The sequence below is a fragment of the Syzygium oleosum genome, unplaced genomic scaffold (assembly GCF_021117445.2).
Source record: "Syzygium oleosum isolate NSW1041296 unplaced genomic scaffold, Sole_v2.1 Sole_v2.03, whole genome shotgun sequence".
In the NCBI taxonomy this organism is placed as follows: Eukaryota; Viridiplantae; Streptophyta; class Magnoliopsida; order Myrtales; family Myrtaceae; genus Syzygium; species Syzygium oleosum.
The window spans coordinates 1293040-1310580 of NW_026607487.1; the positions used below are offsets into that span (position 1 = coordinate 1293040).

Below are 17541 nucleotides of genomic sequence, written 5' to 3' on the forward strand. Positions count from 1 at the left end.
TCTTCCCTTTTTTGATGGCCGATAACCCTCGAGACACAGCTCTTTACTCATTCGCGACTGTTAAATTAGACCACTTGGCTAGGGCTAATCTATTCAAAGCACTGTCGTGTGACGCACAATCTTTACATAAAAAATGAAAGCTTTTCTTTATTGAGTGTGATTAATCGGTGTCTTAAGAATACTCATTAACAGGACTCTTAGAAAAATTATCCGTTAGGGTCAAAACCAAGACCATCTTATCCAAGTCATCGCTAATCCCATCCTATTACTAAGAGAAGGTAGGACTGCTGGGATTTGATTAGACTAATCGGTTCAATTCGAACATCCCATTGTTGTGAAAGAGAGCTAAAAGATATGATCAATGGACTAACCCTTCTAAATTTTACTGGGCTCTTTGGCCGGGGAAGGCTGAGCCAAGCCTAACATCAAAGCCCGGGGGACATTGCTCAAGCTCTTCTCTTACACGTTCAATCTTTTGAATGGGCCTAAATACATTGAATTAGACATTATAAGAAAGTGACTTAGCCCAATCTGTCCGGCAGATGTTCTTGAACTTTGGGTTGGTCCGTGTGCCCCTAGCGGCCTGGATGAATGCCTGTCCCCAAAGCCCGGAATTGGGCATGTCCATGCATCGGATCCATCATCATGTCTACTCAAAATATCTTTAATTACGTGTCAATTGCCTAACACAACATAAGACTATTTAATGTGAGATGGGACATATTGGGACGTGTTGCAGAAGCCCAAATGGGGAGATCACCAAGAGGAAGTCCGAGCTCGAGCCCGAGCCTCTCAACATATCTAGTTGAATCTATATTCACTCAAAAACTTAAATCAACGACTTTTGGGCCAACTGGATATATTAATTACTTCATATTACACAAATTCTTTGATGTAAGACTTTTTTAACATGATAAATGGAGGGAGTAGCGCAAATTGCCCACACGACTCAATCACGAGATAGCTAGACTTTACCCTCCTTTATACTCACAAAAATGGCACACCACTAAAGAAAAGGTCTCTTACGATCAAAAATGAAATTTGAGTTGTTTGAGGAAATCGTTTTGAATATTTGCGAAATGAGGAAGATTAATCCATGAAGGATATATGGAAAACACAATTGCATTGCTCTTTAATTTAACTAACCACTTAGCTTATCATTTGGTAAGATATGGTTATTGTTTGTCTTAAGGAAATATAGATAAGTGCATTAGAAGTCCCAAAACATATTTTTGTGATTGAGTCTTAAAACTCATAAAATGCGCAATCAAGTCCTAAAACTTATCAAATTAGTGCAATCAAGCTCTTTTGTTTAACTCTGTCAATTTGACTAACACTAAATGCTAGCGTTGTAATTTTTTTTTTTTTTCTCTCTATTACGTGACAATAACTTTAACTAAAGCTTGAAGTATAAGACTAAAATAGAGTCATTTTAGTCCAAACCTTAGTTTTTTACCAAAATATTACTTAAATTAGATTAATAAATAAAAGGCTAAAAGTAAAATAAAAAGAAAGAGGCAAAGGGCCCTCGCGTGTGGCCACGAAGAGCTTGGGTGGCGCCGCCCCACCATTGCTAGCAAGGCCGACGAGGCTCACTGGGGCCTTAATAATGGCTGGTGAGCCTTGCCTAGATTTGGATGAGGGTCGCCAACCCTCACACGTGGTTGGCATTGGGGCGATGGCCTTGCCCCATCCATGCCCTTCACGAGCACACACAAGGGTTCTGTGGCTCCCTTTTTAAGAAAAAAACTTTCAGTCTTTAAGATAAGTAATATTTGGATAAAAACTAAGATTTGCACCAAAATGATGTCGTTTTTGTAACGACCCGGTCCGACGAGGACGGAAGCCTTAACTTGCAAGAGGCCTTTTCTGGGGGTAGTATGGGCTGCCCTCGGAGGAACAAAACTGTGAGGGTCAGTGGGCCCAAAGCGGATAATATTACACAGTGTAGACCCCGGGTCTTTACAAATGGTATCAGAGCCGACTCCCGACCGCGTGTGGGGCCACAGCGAGGACGCTGTGCTCGAAGGAGGGGAGAATGTAACAACCCGGTCCGACGAGAGCGGGGAGTGGTCGCCGGGGCTAGAGGGCATGGACAAGGAGCGGCTCCTGGCAGGCTTCTAGGATGGCAAGGGGGGGCATGTCTCTTGTCCCACATCGCTTAGGGGGAGAGTCCTGGGCTAGTTTATAAGGGCTTGGGAAGCTTTAACTTGCAAGAGGCCTTTTCTGGGGCTAGTATGGGCTGCCCTCGGAGGAACAAAACCGTGAGGACTTAGTGTCCAAAGCGGACAATATCTTGCGAGTGGGACCTAGGTCGTTACAAATTGAGCCGGTCCACAGCAAGGACGCTGTGCTCGAAGGAGGGGAGAATGTAACGACCCGGGTCCTTACAAATGGTATCAGAGCCGACTCCCGACCACGTGTGGGTCCACAGCGAGGACGCTGTGCTCAAAGGAGGGGAGAATGTAACGAGGGCGGGGAAAGGTTTGGGTTCTCTATTCTGTGTAACGCGTTTTAAAGCCGTGAGGGTCAGTGGGCCCAAAGCGGATAATAATACACAGTGTAGACCCCGGGTCCTTACAGTTTTAGTCTTATACTTCATGCTTTATTTAAAGTTATTGCCATAAAGAAGAGAGAAAATAATAAAAAATGTCATGTCAGCTTTTTTCATGAGTCAAATGAACATCGGAATGATTGCATCAATTTGATAAGTTTTATGATTTAATTGAACTTTTTGAAAGTTTTAGAACTTAATCGCACTTTCACAACAAATTTTAGGATTTTCGATACACTTATCCCTAAAAAATACGGCCTTTCCATGGAATTTTTGGAGTTTGATTTGTTTTCTTTTACCTCATAACCTGTTATGCTAACAATCAAAACACCTAAATCGTGTATTGACTAATCTTAAGGCTAACACTATGTTTGTTAAGGGATAAAAATAGGAGGAGTGGTATAACTTTCATATGGTGCTTACTTGAGCGTCATAAATCTTTTTTTTAAGCTCACTTAAGTGCCACATTAGAGTAAAATCGATCACTCGAGTGCCACTTCTAACATATCTTCCAACATGAATTTTTTTATTTAAAAAAATTGATTTTTTATTATTGTACACCGATTGCAAAGGCCCTGCCCTCAACCGATGGGGCTCTGAAGGCCCTAGGCGAGGCCATTGCTAGCCGCGGGTGAGAGCCTTTGCGGCGAGGCCGCCTCGTCTGCGACCTATGAGCGTGCGAAGGCCCTCACCAGATCTGAGCGAGGCCGCCTCACTTGCGGCCGGGGCTGTGAAGGCCCTCGCTAGATCTGGGCGAGGCCAGCGGCGGATTTTTTATAATGAGGCAAATTGCCGATGGCACTTAAGTAATCGGTTTTTCAAATTTGTGGCATTTAAGTAATCGATTTTTCAAATTTGTGGTACTTAAGTGAGTGAAAAAATTACAAAAATGGTCCACATCGGCGTCGATAGTGTCACGTAGGACGACCGGCGTCTATATCGGATATTCCAGCGAGACAAGTAGTTGATAACACTTAAATAATCGATTTTCCAAATTTGTGGCATTTAAGTGAATGAAAAAAGGTTATGACACTCAAGTAAATGCCGTATGAAGCTAGGGCACTCTTGCTGTTGTTATCCGATTTGTTAAGGAGAGATTAGAGGGGAAAATGAAGGATTCCAAAAGCACAACTATATTTGGATGGAGGGAAAAAAGATGGAGACAAAAGGGAATTAAGACAAATTTTAAAGATGGTCCGGTAACTTTTTTTTTTGTATTTTATCAATAAACAAATTCATTCTTCTCTCTAGCTTGTACCCTCATTTTATATTTATCCATAAATACCTAAAAAGATATTTTTATAATAAAGTATTTTTTTTTCTCTTTTTTCCTCTTCGCTTGCATCCAAACAAATTTTATCACTCAATTCCTTCAAATCTTATAGGATGACATTTTTTATAATTCGGAAGATATTAAAAAATTTCTAATCTCACTTTATTTTATCCAATCTTTTGATCTGGATTCGGAATTTTTTTCCTATTTAATCACTAATGCTTGCACGTGTGCCTTCGTCTTGGGGTTTTGTGAGAACGAGCACCAGACAGCCGCATGAGCGACGTCCATGTGAGGCATGTTCTTGTCGGTCGCCACCATTGCTAGAAACCTCCTTTGGCAAGTTTTCTTGCCGAAAAAGAAAAGAGAAAACCTCACTCCAAAAATTAACAAGAAAATTCCGAAATACCCCTTCGAAATGACAAGATTGCCCCCGCCACGGGAGGCGCTTTTCGGAACGCTAGCAGTGCTAGACACGATCGGATTGCACCTCCCGAGATAAGACACGAATTATACAGACACGATCACGACACGTCGATGCGGATTGCCAGCCCTTTTCTCTTGGTGCTTCCACCATAAAGAATTTGTTGGGATCATGGTTGATTGGTCAACCGGTGATGTGAAGACACTGAGAAAGAATAAAAATGTTGCCAAACTATATGGAGATCTGGTTGCTCAAGAAATCTTTGTTGCCGGAAAGCATTGGCTGAGTTGACAAGCATTGGCAAGGGATCTTCAGAAGGTTTTGTGTGTAGGGTTGGTGGATTCTGGTTCCTTATGCTTACTTCTCTCACCCTGAGACTGGCCAGTATGTTAAAATCAAGATGTATAGTTAGATTCTATATTGTAAATAACATATATTATGCACAAAGACAAGGGTTGTGGGTTTCTAAAGGATTGGTTCATATATGAGTTCACAGCCCAATTGAATGTAATGTAAGTTAGTTTAAAAGTTCACATATTATTGTTGAAAAACACACCATCCTCTTATATGCAAGACAATATCCATTCATATGAAATGACCATAACGTTGTGAAGTAATTTTAGTACGACTTGCCGGTCGAAATATGGTTGAAAGTGACTGAACCCTTTTCGAGTTTGTGATCCTTCCCACCTATACGGTTGAAAATCAACTCGGTGATTAGATAAACTCGACTGTATGGCCATTTTTATCAAGGAATTTTATGAAATTTTTCGCAAACGACTTGCATGATGCGATCTAATTAATAAATTCAAATCTCAGTAAAAAAAGGATTCCAATGTATCTTTTCAATTAGGAGAAGTGCATTGAAAGTCCTAAAACTTGTAACGAAATTATAATTGAGTCATAAAACTTTCAAAAAAGTGCGATCAACGAAAGGACTTGATTTAATAAATTTGACAAAATTTAAGACTTGATTGTATTTTTTGAAAGTTTTAAAACTCCATTACACTTTCGTGAAAAGTTTTAAGATTTAATTACACATTTTGAAAATTTTATGATTCAATTGCACTTTCGCGATGAGTATAACGACTTCCAATGTACTTCTCCTCTTTTTTATTATACGAAAAACACACCATGAAGACAATTTCAAGGTGGGCAAAGAATATTTTGGCCAAACACCACTCCCTTGAAATAAAATTTTTTTTGGTCCCTTGCAAAAACACTCTCAGCAAAAAACTCAAGCCAAAGCCAGGGGCATTTTGGTCACCTGAAAACCCTCTCTCTCTCTACCCCCACCCCACCCCTCTCTCTCTCTCCCTCTCTCTCTCTCCTCAAAAGCAAGGGTTTATGCAGGGCTTAACTGCAATACTACCCAAAATCCCTCCTCTCCTTCTTCTTCCTCCTCCGCAGAGCCCCTCCAATGGCGTCCCCTCGCGCCGCCCGGAGCTAGGGCTCCCGGCCCCCAAGATCCGATTTTGCGCCCCCCCCGGGACCACCGCCTCCCCTCGTCCTCCGCCGATGCTGAAGCTCCTGTCTTCGTCGGCGTGCCGGCGCGCCGCGGTCCATCCCCTCTCGCCGGGCTGCCCCCGGGCCGGGGCCGAGCCGAGCGGCCCGTTGTTGCTCAGGGCGTTGAGAGGGTTGGGCGGGAGAAGCCCCAATTCGGGGCGAAGGGCGTTCTTCTGCTCGGACTCGAACGGCGGCGAGGATGGCTCCGAGGCCGCGGCGCAGGCGGAGGGCAAAGCCGCCGCCGCCGATTCCGAGACTGACACCGCGGAGAAGTCCGTGTCCGCCATCATTCCCACCAATCCGAGACTCGATGATTACCTGACGGTGGGGCGTTCTCTCGCGTTTTTTTTTGTGCGGAATTGATGCATCCTTCGGTTTCTAACCTTTTAGAATTCCGCGTGTTTTCAAGTCCTCTGTTGTTCGAATGTGAGAAAGTTAGTGCAATGTGGATGGGAGATGATGTCTTTTCTTCAGCAAGTTAAGAAACGTGTAATTGGGAAGCAATTGCATCTTGCTTTACCATGAAGTTTAAGCTTTTGTGTTTCGAAGTTGATTTGATAAAAAAGCTTGGTTTCAGCTTTCATTTTTGGTGGTAGCAAGAGAGATTTGGTCGATATCACGGAGAATGAGGGCGAGAGATATTTGCCAATCGACCAATTATGTTATAGAGAGTGCTGCTTTTGTCCTGGCAAGTCCTGTTGCTGTAATGATTTTGGCGGAATGCATTTTCTGTTGCATTTGCTGTTGACAGTGGGGATTCAGAAGTTGAGTTGTTATTTATGGTGGCAAGTCATGTTTCAAGGAAGCTCAACTTTTTTTTTTTTCCCTACGATTAGCTTGAGCGCTCGTGTGGATAGATTGGCATTAGAGGTCCCATCATAGCCGTGATTTCATGTGGTTTTGATGTTTGTTTAGTTAGGACTTCCTTCAAAGAAAATCTTCATCATATAGTTTTCGTCTTGCTGTTTAGAGTACTCTGTTGTGCCGCTGGTTTGATTTTTCTTTTGAGTCAGTTACAGGCATGTGCTGGAATTCTAAGTAGATTATGAAATAACTCTGAATTGCTGCTGTAAACATGAACGTGTGTTCAACTTAAACTCATCATGTATTATAATTTTCCTTTGTGTTGCAGGTTTTGGCATTACCATTGCCTCATCGGCCTTTATTTCCTGGATTTTACATGCCGATATATGTAAAGGTAGAGCAGACTAAAATGTCTCATCATCTCCTTTTCTTATTTTGCAGAGTACATCTATATAATACTTGGTAGCAGTTGTTTTTGCAATTTATCTTACAAGTTATGCTTTGCTTAGATTTGGTGCTATATGTCAATGACACACCATTGGTATGCTATGACCTTATGCCACTATATGTGCTCTCGAAAGAAAGAGGTCATTTACTACCCCACCCCCCAGCCTTCACTTATATATGAAGGAACCAGAAAGCATTTTGGATTTCCAGCATTTTTTGGGTTGAACACTGGTTAATTAAAACAGTTAGATAGTTCAACATGCATCAACTTTTGAGTAAGATTTTTTTGTCCACGAAATTTCATATTTTTCAAGGTGAAGATCTTCTTTTTTGTTGATGATCTTGTTTAATATTTTCATCAGATGAATGATCTTGACAGAATAACAAAATTATGCAGGATCCCAAGTTATTGGCAGCTCTGCAGGAGTGCCGGAAAAGGCAAGCCCCATACTGCGGTGCTTTCCTCCTGAAAGATGAACCTGGTGTTGATCCTAGTTTGGGTCCTGCCTCAGATTCAGACAAAAGCATTCATGACCTCAAAGGAAAAGAGTTATATGATCGGCTTCATGAAGTTGGTACGCTTGCCCAGGTGCTCGATCTCATTATCACACATAATGCTATTTAGCTGTTGTATTACCGTAAGTTGATTTACTTTATTGTTCTCCTGTCTTATAACTTAATATTCCAGATATCAAGAATCATAGGAGACGAAGTGACTCTTATTGGTCATAGACGACTACAAAAGACTGAGATGGTGAGTTTTTTCATCAAAATTTCACCAATATTCTTTCCTGCATGTTTTCAAATGATATTTCCTATATCACTTTGCAACTTATATAAGCTGCTGGTTTTTTATTTTTTTGTTAAATGATTCTCTGTCACAGTTAAATAATCTTTCTGGAATCTGGTGTAGGTTGGCGAGGATCCGCTCACTGTCAAAGTCGACCATCTCAAGGCATGTTTTAACTTTTTTATCTTCTAATTTTAGTTGGGTCAACAAGTCCCAGTGAGAAACATTGGTAGATAAATATCTGACTATGTCCAATCTTTCTTTCCCGTTCCATTGCAGGAATTACCATTCGACAAGGAGGATGATGTAATAAAAGCTACATCTTTTGAGGTTATATCAACCCTCAGAGATGTCCTGAAAACAAGCAATCTCTGGAGAGATCATGTTCAAACATATCAGCAGGTTCATTTTCTTCATCCTGCTTGTACTTTTTCCCTTCCTTCTCTTAGTTTATTTGTCCGTGTGCCATTTTCTGCATTACTGCTCTTTTACCTTTCCTTTGGATCCTTCACCTGCTTAGAAGTGGATTTGAACCACTGCCACAAGGATTTTCAGTCCTTTGCTCTAACCAGCAAAGTATGCTTGTCGGGGAAGGCGAATCCATGACCAGTTTTCTTGTTGCGCTTATTCTTCCCTTTTTTCCCTCGAGTGATTATGACTTTGGTACCATAGAGTACTTAATTTTGATCCTATGCGCTTCTGTATTCCATCAAAGTAACATCCTTTTCCCCCATTTGTATCTGCAGCATATAGGCGAATTTAATTATGCAAGATTAGCAGACTTTGGAGCCGCTATATCCGGGGCCAACAAATTACAATGCTTGGCGGTGCTTGAAGAGCTAGATGTATGTAGGCTTTATCGTATTTATTCCTTTATGGTTTTGTGATCTTTTATTGATTTATTTGTCTGGAATATGTTGCAATACCAGGTATATAAACGTTTAAAACTTACCCTGGAGCTTGTGAAGAAAGAACTGGAAATTAGCAGAATCCAGGTACTTTTTTTTTTTTTTTTCAGTTTTAGTGGTAATTCTCTAAATAGCCTAAATGACAACGCAAAGTTCAGTCACTTGTGTTGAGAATTGAAACTTCATCCTATTATCTGTTCGATTAGGAGTCAGATGACTCATAGTAAGGGGTCAGAGAGATCACCGACATTAATGTTGCTAGTTGGGCCCTTCAAGCAGACGCAAAATCCCTTATCAGAAAAAAATAGTAAATTTAAGTACATATTATAACATCTTTCATTTGCTTGGCACATTAATAGGAATCGATTGCAAAGGCTATAGAGGAAAAGATAAGTGGTGAGCAGCGACGTTATTTGTTGAATGAGCAGCTAAAGGCTATAAAAAAGGTAACTTCATCTTAAACCTGTTTATCTTCGTATAACCAGGCTCCTTACTGTTCTAATGAAGGATACCTGCGTTGAGGGCCTGAGGCAATCAGCAGCATGTGAGCCTGGTTTAGTTGTGTTTTATTTTTTCCTTCTTTTTTTTTTTTTTTTGGTTTTTGATACTGAATCTACCATCCCTGGTTCAGGAGCTTGGTCTGGAGACAGATGACAAAACAGCTCTTTCAGGTTTGTCCTGTCTCAAATTACATACAGAAGATCTATTAGAGGAGGATTTTTTTTACGTGGGTTGAAAAGTATATTGGTTCTTGTAATACCATCAAGTTGAACTTGTGTTGTACTCACATTTTCATGCCATGAGGTGGATTTTAGCAAGCCCAAATTTATTGCATACGACAGGGTTGACGTTTCAAATGTTTTTAGTATTTCTTTCTGGGAATGAGTTTGCAAGAATTTGAGAAAGTCTAACCACGCACAACGGATTCTGTCTTTTGTGAGATTAACTAAGATTCACTTGCAAGGAAAAACATGGATAAAAAGGACCTTTATGGTTAATGTTTGGGCAATTCTATGCTTGATACTCAGACCATCAGTTATAATGAGGATCGCCTTATTAATTGAGAACCATGATGGTCCCATGGACCGCCCAGATTCCGAATATATTTTTCAATAGCTGGTTCCTCATGTAGAACTTCCAATTTTATACCGGCTAGAGATGCTGTGTAGGTTGCACTTGTTCTTTAAATATACTGGAATCAGGTCTATTTGAAGCCTTCTTGTTTGGAGTTGGATAAGAGGAAGACTTTGTCCTTTTTTCCCTTTGTTTCCAGAAGATACGCAGTCTATCATTAGTTTCTGTTCACTTGCTGCAGCAAAATTTCGTGAGAGAATTGAACCCAACAAGGATAAAATCCCAGCTCATGTTTTGCAAGTTATTGAGGAAGAGCTTACAAAATTGCAGCTACTAGAGGCTAGTTCAAGTGAATTTAATGTGACTCGGAATTATCTGGATTGGTTGACTGCACTGCCATGGGGGAATTACAGGTCTGTGAGTTTATCCACATTTTTGAAATTGATCTGAGATGATTCTGTTAATTTGCTTTTTAACTAGGTTGCCCTGTTTATAAATATTATGTAATGCAAATTATTGTGGTGGGGGATTGCGAATCGATACATATCAGGAATTTGGTTTCTAAATTAGAACCATAGATATACATACCATGGTATAGCTATCACGGGTGATTATTGCTTAATTACTGGTATCTGGCTTTCAAAGGATTGACAAACTCGATCTCTTCAGTGTCTTATGTTTTATCCTATTCCTGTTTCCTGTTGGCTTTTTCAACAAGGACGGATATTATATTGGATGAGGGTGCATTCTTTAATGCTTGTCTACTTTCATGAGGATTCCATTGGTACTTCTATCTGGTGGCTCATGTGTATTAGTTTCGTGCTGTATGATAAGAAAAATTTACTGATGGTTTGATAAACAAATTTTTTTTTCCTGTTGGTTTTTGTTCTGGCTGCCAGATTGGCCATGTACTGCTTATTTTTTGGATTTGTTGATTCTTTTCAAACGTTTCTGTAATTTTCATGTTCAACCAGTGACGAGAATTTTGATGTACTTCGAGCACAAAAGATTCTTGATGAAGACCATTATGGATTGACTGATGTCAAGGAAAGGATATTGGAGTTCATCGCTGTTGGAAAACTCAGAGGAACCTCCCAAGGTGTGTAAAACTTGCTTGTTCCTCCATTTGACTTGCACATGCACAGATATTGAGTTGATATTACATTGTTGATCAATTATTGCGTGGTGTATATGATATTTTTTGAAGTGAATGCGCTCATTGACCCATTACATGGTGGAAATATCCGTCCTTGTTGGAAATACCTATGTTTGTTATATAGGGGATCCATCGTTAAGTTTTCTGATCTCAGAGGTTTGGAAATATCCGTTATTAGTGGAAGTACCTGTTTATTATATAGGGGATCCACTGTTAAGTGCTCTGTGATCTCAAAGGTTTTACTGACGAAAATTACTCTTTCTACAAGGGCTACAATGTAGCTGCTCTGACATTTATTTGGTTTTTTGATCATCTATTAATAGACTAGACTTTTTGCTGATCATCCATTATCATGCTAATCACATGCCTGCTAAGCACTTTATGCTGGTGAAAAATGCTGGAAATTGCATGTTGACTGTTAATTCAAATTATCTTTATTCAGTAATTTGTGTATACATAAACAAGTGGGTATCAGTCCACTACTAATTAGGAGAAGATTCTAGATGATATGCAAATGGAAGCATTAATAATTCATGTACGCAACTATGTGTCTCTGCCTGCATGCATGCCTTATGCCTTGGACCTTTTCTTCAAGTGTAAATTTTGGCATGTCTGCTGCATTCATTGTGAAAACCTTCTGAATGATTGGACTTGTCAAACATAAATAGACAATCTGCTGTGATTTTGTATCTTCACGCTTGCATCTCTGCCTTGGCTATGTATGCTTTACGTGGCACTCCTATTTGCCTGGTGACTTCGTTCTTGTTTTACTTCTCTGATTTCTGGGCTTTAAATGGCTGGAGGGCACTATTCCTGATATCTGGTTCTAAACCCAGGTAAAATAATTTGTCTATCTGGTCCACCGGGAGTGGGTAAAACTAGTATAGGTCGCTCTATTGCACGTGCCTTGGATAGAAAGTTCTTCCGCTTTTCTGTTGGAGGACTAGCTGATGTCGCTGAAATCAAGGTAATTTTTATTGTACAGTGTTATTTGAAGCATCATCTCTTATAACAGGACTAGTGCAAAGGTACACCTAAATATGTTTCCTGAGTTGGCTTTCAGGGGCATCGTCGAACATATATTGGTGCAATGCCCGGGAAGATGGTGCAGTGTCTCAAGAATGTTGGAACAGCCAATCCTCTCGTCCTTATTGATGAGATTGACAAGGTACGGGCAATAACTTCTCTGGCCACCGTACATTCCTAGTAGAGAGCTTAACCTAGACCTTATATCCTCCCTTTCCAACTGTCGGCTGATGTCCAAGGCACCTTCTTGACCTTCGGTCTTGATCGTCATGAATCTTAGGAAATCAATTCTGGGATCAAATTTCAGCTTTGGTACCATTTTGTGGTTCCTGGAATGAGACACAAGATGGTTATTACAATATTGCAGTAGATGACTTCAGAATGTTGAAGGACTTTGTGGTTCATTGCAGCTGGGAAGAGGACATGCTGGAGATCCAGCCAGTGCCTTGTTGGAACTTCTTGACCCAGAGCAGAATGCTAATTTTCTCGACCACTATCTTGATGTCCCAATCGACCTTTCAAAGGTTAGTTCTCATGCTGCTAAAAATACTAGTTTGTTGTCTACCTTCTGAGTTTTTCCAGACTGAAGATGTTTATGAATAACTTGGCTGCTCTGGGACTTTGAATAACTAACTTTTCGATCATATCTTAATAATTTGGCTCCTATTTGATGAGAATGCAAGGAGTACTGGAACTTCTTACCTATTGTTTACCAAAAAGACGGTTTATTTACATAATTTTGCATTGTTTAGTTGGAGCATGCATTATTCTGTGTTTATTTTTTTAGGACTTTAAAAGGTGACGTGGATTTTAGCTTTTCTGACTTTTTCATGCTTTTGTTGTTCACAGATGATAATAGCTGCTTATGCTTTTGTGTTATTCCTTTATTTGAGCCTCCTTGTGGGTCATTCTTATTTGTGTATGCAGGTGTTGTTTGTTTGTACCGCCAATGTGGTGGAAATGATACCCAACCCTCTCTTGGACCGGATGGAGGTCATAGCCATTGCTGGATACATTACAGATGAGAAGGTGCATATTGCCAGAGATTATTTGGAGAAGAGTACTCGAGAAGCATGTGGCATCAAGCCTGAGCAGGTTGGTTCTCTGCATGGGTACCTATGCACTGGAATGGAGAAAATGTGTATTACAATATGAATATGCTTTAAAATCAAGGATATAAGGTTTTTATAATTCTTGTTTTCTGAATGATTGTACTTGAGTTGGGAGATTAAAGTTGCTCTATATGTATGATTAATGATTCTAGATAGGTTTTCACTAGGGCTATCTTGAAACTCACCGAGTATTAATGTTCTAGGTGTCTAAGTATCTTGAACATTGAATTAAGGTGTTGTGAATAATTTGAAAGCCTATTCTCTTCCAGGTTGAAGTGACTGATGCGGCTCTTCTTGCTCTAATAGAAAACTACTGTCGAGAAGCAGGGGTTCGAAATCTGCAGAAACAAATAGAGAAGATCTATCGGAAGGTGTGTTCTAGTTTTTCGTTTGACAATTTGATCTTCTCAAAACTATTATCAGATAGCTGTCCTCACTCGTAAGTTAAGCAGAAAGCTAGACAGTTGCTTTAGAGTTCTGTTACTCAAAATGTTGCCAAGTGTGATGTTTTTGTTTATTGGGCAATTGACTTCACTACATTAGTTCCGTGACCACAAGAACTTAATCTGCCAGATTGCTCTGCAACTTGTACGGCGAGGAGAGCTCGTGGAACCTGTCCAGGCTGCAGCACAGGTGGTGGAACCCAGTGTAGCAAATGTAGAATGCATTGATGAATCAGGTAAACAGGAAATTGAGAATAATGCTCACACTGGAGCCCAGTCAGATGAAAGAAGTGGTCATGAACAAGCTCCGGATATTCCTAATGAAGTGGATGTTGCTGCTGACCACATTCAGCAGCCAGCTGATCAACTTACAGAGACAAAGGTACCTAATATGCTCTATTATATGCATAAGAATTATCTGTTGATCCAGAAAATTGGTTTTGCGGTGTTTCTCAGACCAGAACCAACTGAATTTTGACCAAAATGACACTAAACACATAAAAAATAGATCTCAGCAAAACCAATGTTTCAGTTTGATTTGATTTAGCTTCTGTTTAAATTGTTTTGTCCAAAGGTACAAATTTTGTTGTCCAAAGGTACAAATGTTGTTATCCAATTTAAAAGGCTCAGGACCAAACAAGAAAAATAAAAAATAAAAAATTAAAAGGCTTAACATATAATTGCAGGTTCTAGCTTTCGCTCACAGCAGTAATCAGTAATAGTACGGTTGGTAATTGTAGAGCAGAATTATTTAAAATAGACATATGATGCACAAAAATAGATCAGAAAATTTTTTAAGCCATAAGGAAAAAGTCAAACCAAAAGCAAAGTAAATTTATTGGTTTCAATTTTTTTAGCCTAAAACCAAAACGAACCAAGTAATAGGAAATTTTATTTTCTTTCATTATCAGTTCTTTGATCTCGAATTCCCTAGTTCACACAGGTAGACATGCATGCAAAAAAAGTGGTTGGACCATTTCTTATTTGAAGGAAAAATTTTCGGACCAATATTGATGTCACTTGCATGATTGTAGCATTCACTTGAGTGTAATTGAATCTTACTTTTCAGCTGGTGATTTTTCTTAAAGTTCGTCTGTATTTGATTTCTTTTCAACCCTGTATTCATAATGCACATGTTACTTCGTTAAATGATCCTTGACAGGGCCACACTGATGCCGAGAAAAACCAAGAAAGTGAAGGAATAGAGAATTTAGAAAAGATTCAGGTGGACACATCAAATTTATCAGATTTCGTTGGTAAACCTGTTTTCCATGCGGAACGGATCTATGACCGGACACCAGTAGGAGTTGTAATGGGTCTTGCATGGACTGCAATGGGTGGTTCCACCTTATATATAGAAACTACTCAGGTCGAGCAGGGTGATGGAAAAGGGGCCCTCCATGTCACTGGACAGCTTGGGGATGTCATGAAAGAAAGTGCCCAGATTGCTCACACCGTTGCGAGGGCTATTTTGCTCGAGAAAGAACCGGACAACCCCTTCTTTGCCAATTCCAAGCTTCATCTCCATGTTCCTGCTGGGGCTACCCCAAAAGATGGGCCTAGTGCTGGTTGTACAATGATCACGTCCATGCTGTCGCTTGCCATGAAGAAGCCTGCCAAGACGGACCTTGCGATGACTGGTGAAGTAACGCTCACAGGGAGGATTCTTCCAATTGGTGGGGTATGTTCTGTATAAGTCTCAGTGTCATTTTTATCTTTGGCATGCAATTGTCTACTAATTTATATACCTAGTGTTTGGATAATCTGAATTCACAGTGTCTTCATTGTGGTTTATCAGGTTAAAGAAAAAACTATAGCAGCTCGGAGGAGTGAAGTCAAAACCTTAATATTCCCTTCAGCAAACAGGAGGGATTATGATGAGCTCGCATCCAATGTGAAAGAAGGCCTTGATGTGCATTTTGTCGATGACTATAGTCAGATATTCAACCTGGCTTTTGGCAAACATGAAGCTGCAGAAAAGTGATCAGTCCGTTTACATTGCTTTGACCAAATTTTTTTGCGTCGGGGAAGTTGCGGGAATCAAACCCAATTTTGTACAATGTCTTAATAGTCACCCAAAATGCCAAAATGTGGGAAGGAACACGTGACTCAATTGTTTATTACTAGAATGGTAGGTACCTTGTGTTTTTGCCGTTTACATTCTTCACACATCCTATTGCAATAAGAACAGCTTAATTCTTTGAGGTGCTGACATTTTAGGCCATTGAGGACCAAGGACTAACTGATTGGCCGTGATCTTCATTTTTCAGTTTTGTTACTTTCTGGTGTCGCTGCGCATGTATAATCTTTGCGGCCATTGTGGTGATTGTGTCATGTACTTGCTTAATTGTCTTGAGTCTAGACCCTCGGTCAGAAGTTCCGTACTTGTATCTTTCCAAGAGTAAGTTGAATTTGCTTATTAGTTACATTATGCCTGTTTTGGCTTTTGCTTTAAGCAGAAAAGTTATTAATGGCAAGACTAGAAGATAGAGGAGATAATTTATTATAGTTTCTAAGGTTTCCATACTAGGGTTGATAGACCATTTCGAGTGTCACCTGCTTTGTGAAATATTTAGTGCAGTGACGCCTTGCTTACAACATCGTGCACTTTTCCAAGAGTCTAGTTTTACTTGACGAGTTTTGAGTATAATTTTTTCCTGTTCTTCTCGTAGATGTAGGTCATGATGATCAAACCATATAAATTCGGTGTCCGATTTAGTTAATTGTTTTGGCTATTTTATTATTCGATTGCTTGCTCTGCAACAATTGGTATTAGAATTGAGTTTGACTAAGTTGAAGCGACTCGATGGCGATAGAAGAAAGAAAAGTGAGAATCGATATATTTGATCGGAAAGCTTTTTTTTGGTTAAGTAAATTTTGCATGAAGGATGACGTAGTGAAACACCATACTAGGGCTAGTAAACCACAACAGGTTGCAAAGGTGATGAGCAAAACATTACTAGAGACGACCTATAATATGCTCTCTAGTGTTGCTATGTGAGGAGATTCTTGGTGGTTGCGCTTAGTACGGCATGCTACCTGTTAAATAAATTCCCAGCGACTGCGGTTCGATGTGAGACGTTGCTCATTATTCTATTATTAGATTATTTAGTTGCCCATCTTATGTATGAGTGAGTGACGGTAAGCTCGATGGAAGGATAAGAAAGTACATGCTCTTAGGTTATGCATAAGTTAAGCGAGGTTATCGGTTGTGGTGCTCGGAGTTAAATTCACTTGTTATTAGCAGAGAAATTACGTTTTATGAGTCTCCAGTGCTTCTAGATATGAGTGTTTATAGCAGTGTTTATAGATATCTGAACGGTGTTCGGTTCAAGGTTGAGTTGGAACCAAATTCTTCTGAGATAGAGGTTACTAGTGAAGTAATCAACATGGATGGTTTTATAGTGAGGTGGAGATAGAGCTAACGGTTGCTGTAATTGCTGAATTTGATAAGATATGTGTTCAATCTCCAGACAGATATGAATGCATAGATGGTTTTGCTTTATTTGTGGTTGAGGAGGTTGTGTCAGAAAAATCCTTGTGGAGTAGTTATAGGTGCAAGTGGAGTTGGTGTTTTGATGATGTTTACGATTACGGTGAAGTTCAAGTATGGTTTGTAGTTGAAAGATATCTGTGCCGATTGAGCCCACGAGGGGCTGTGGGAGAGTGGCAATGAAATTCAGATTCTAGTGAAGCAGTTGTGACTTAGTTCATACGTCGAGCCAATATGGAGATTTTTGAAAATATATCTTGAGTTTGAGCCAAAAATCAAACTTTCATAATTTTGAATAAGTTTCTCCTATTTAAGTGATTACCTAATTTGAATAGATTTTCTATTTTGGATACAAATCTCTTGAATATATAGAAGAGATTTGAAGCCAATAAATCTTGTGGTAAGATTTGTCTATTCCTTGTTGAGATTGAGAGATGATTTCGTGAGGAATTATGGAGTCAAATACTGTGCGGGGTTATTTGATGTAATTGGGATTTAGGAAACACCAAGAGTATTTGAGTGACTTGAGTG

The 17541-nt window shown here is 39.8% G+C and overlaps 1 protein-coding gene across 1 annotated transcript; it reads left to right on the plus strand.

The window, feature by feature from the left end:
* The first annotated feature begins 5560 nt into the window (after positions 1-5560).
* LOC115693681 (lon protease homolog 1, mitochondrial) lies at positions 5561-15759 on the plus strand. The gene is made up of 20 exons (XM_030620722.2): positions 5561-6081; positions 6890-6955; positions 7406-7597; positions 7697-7762; positions 7922-7963; positions 8078-8200; positions 8545-8643; positions 8728-8793; positions 9066-9152; positions 9338-9377; positions 10022-10193; positions 10755-10879; positions 11773-11903; positions 12000-12104; positions 12373-12486; positions 12890-13057; positions 13344-13445; positions 13648-13899; positions 14680-15198; positions 15316-15759. The coding sequence occupies exons 1-20, from the start codon at positions 5599-5601 to the stop codon at positions 15499-15501; spliced, it is 3138 nt and encodes a 1045-aa protein (XP_030476582.2). The 5' UTR covers positions 5561-5598; the 3' UTR covers positions 15502-15759.
* The last annotated feature ends 1782 nt before the right edge of the window (positions 15760-17541 follow it).

What these genes read in the sequence shown, in the direction of transcription:
- LOC115693681 (XM_030620722.2), top strand. Translation starts at nt 5,599, where the DNA reads ATGCAGGGCTTAACTGCAATACTACCCAAAATCCCTCCTCTCCTTCTT. An exon ending in TCAAAGTCGACCATCTCAAG is followed by an intron (nt 7,964 to 8,077) that starts GCATGTTTTAAC and finishes GTTCCATTGCAG; the next exon opens with GAATTACCATTCGACAAGGA. An exon ending in AGCTAAAGGCTATAAAAAAG is followed by an intron (nt 9,153 to 9,337) that starts GTAACTTCATCT and finishes TCCCTGGTTCAG; the next exon opens with GAGCTTGGTCTGGAGACAGA.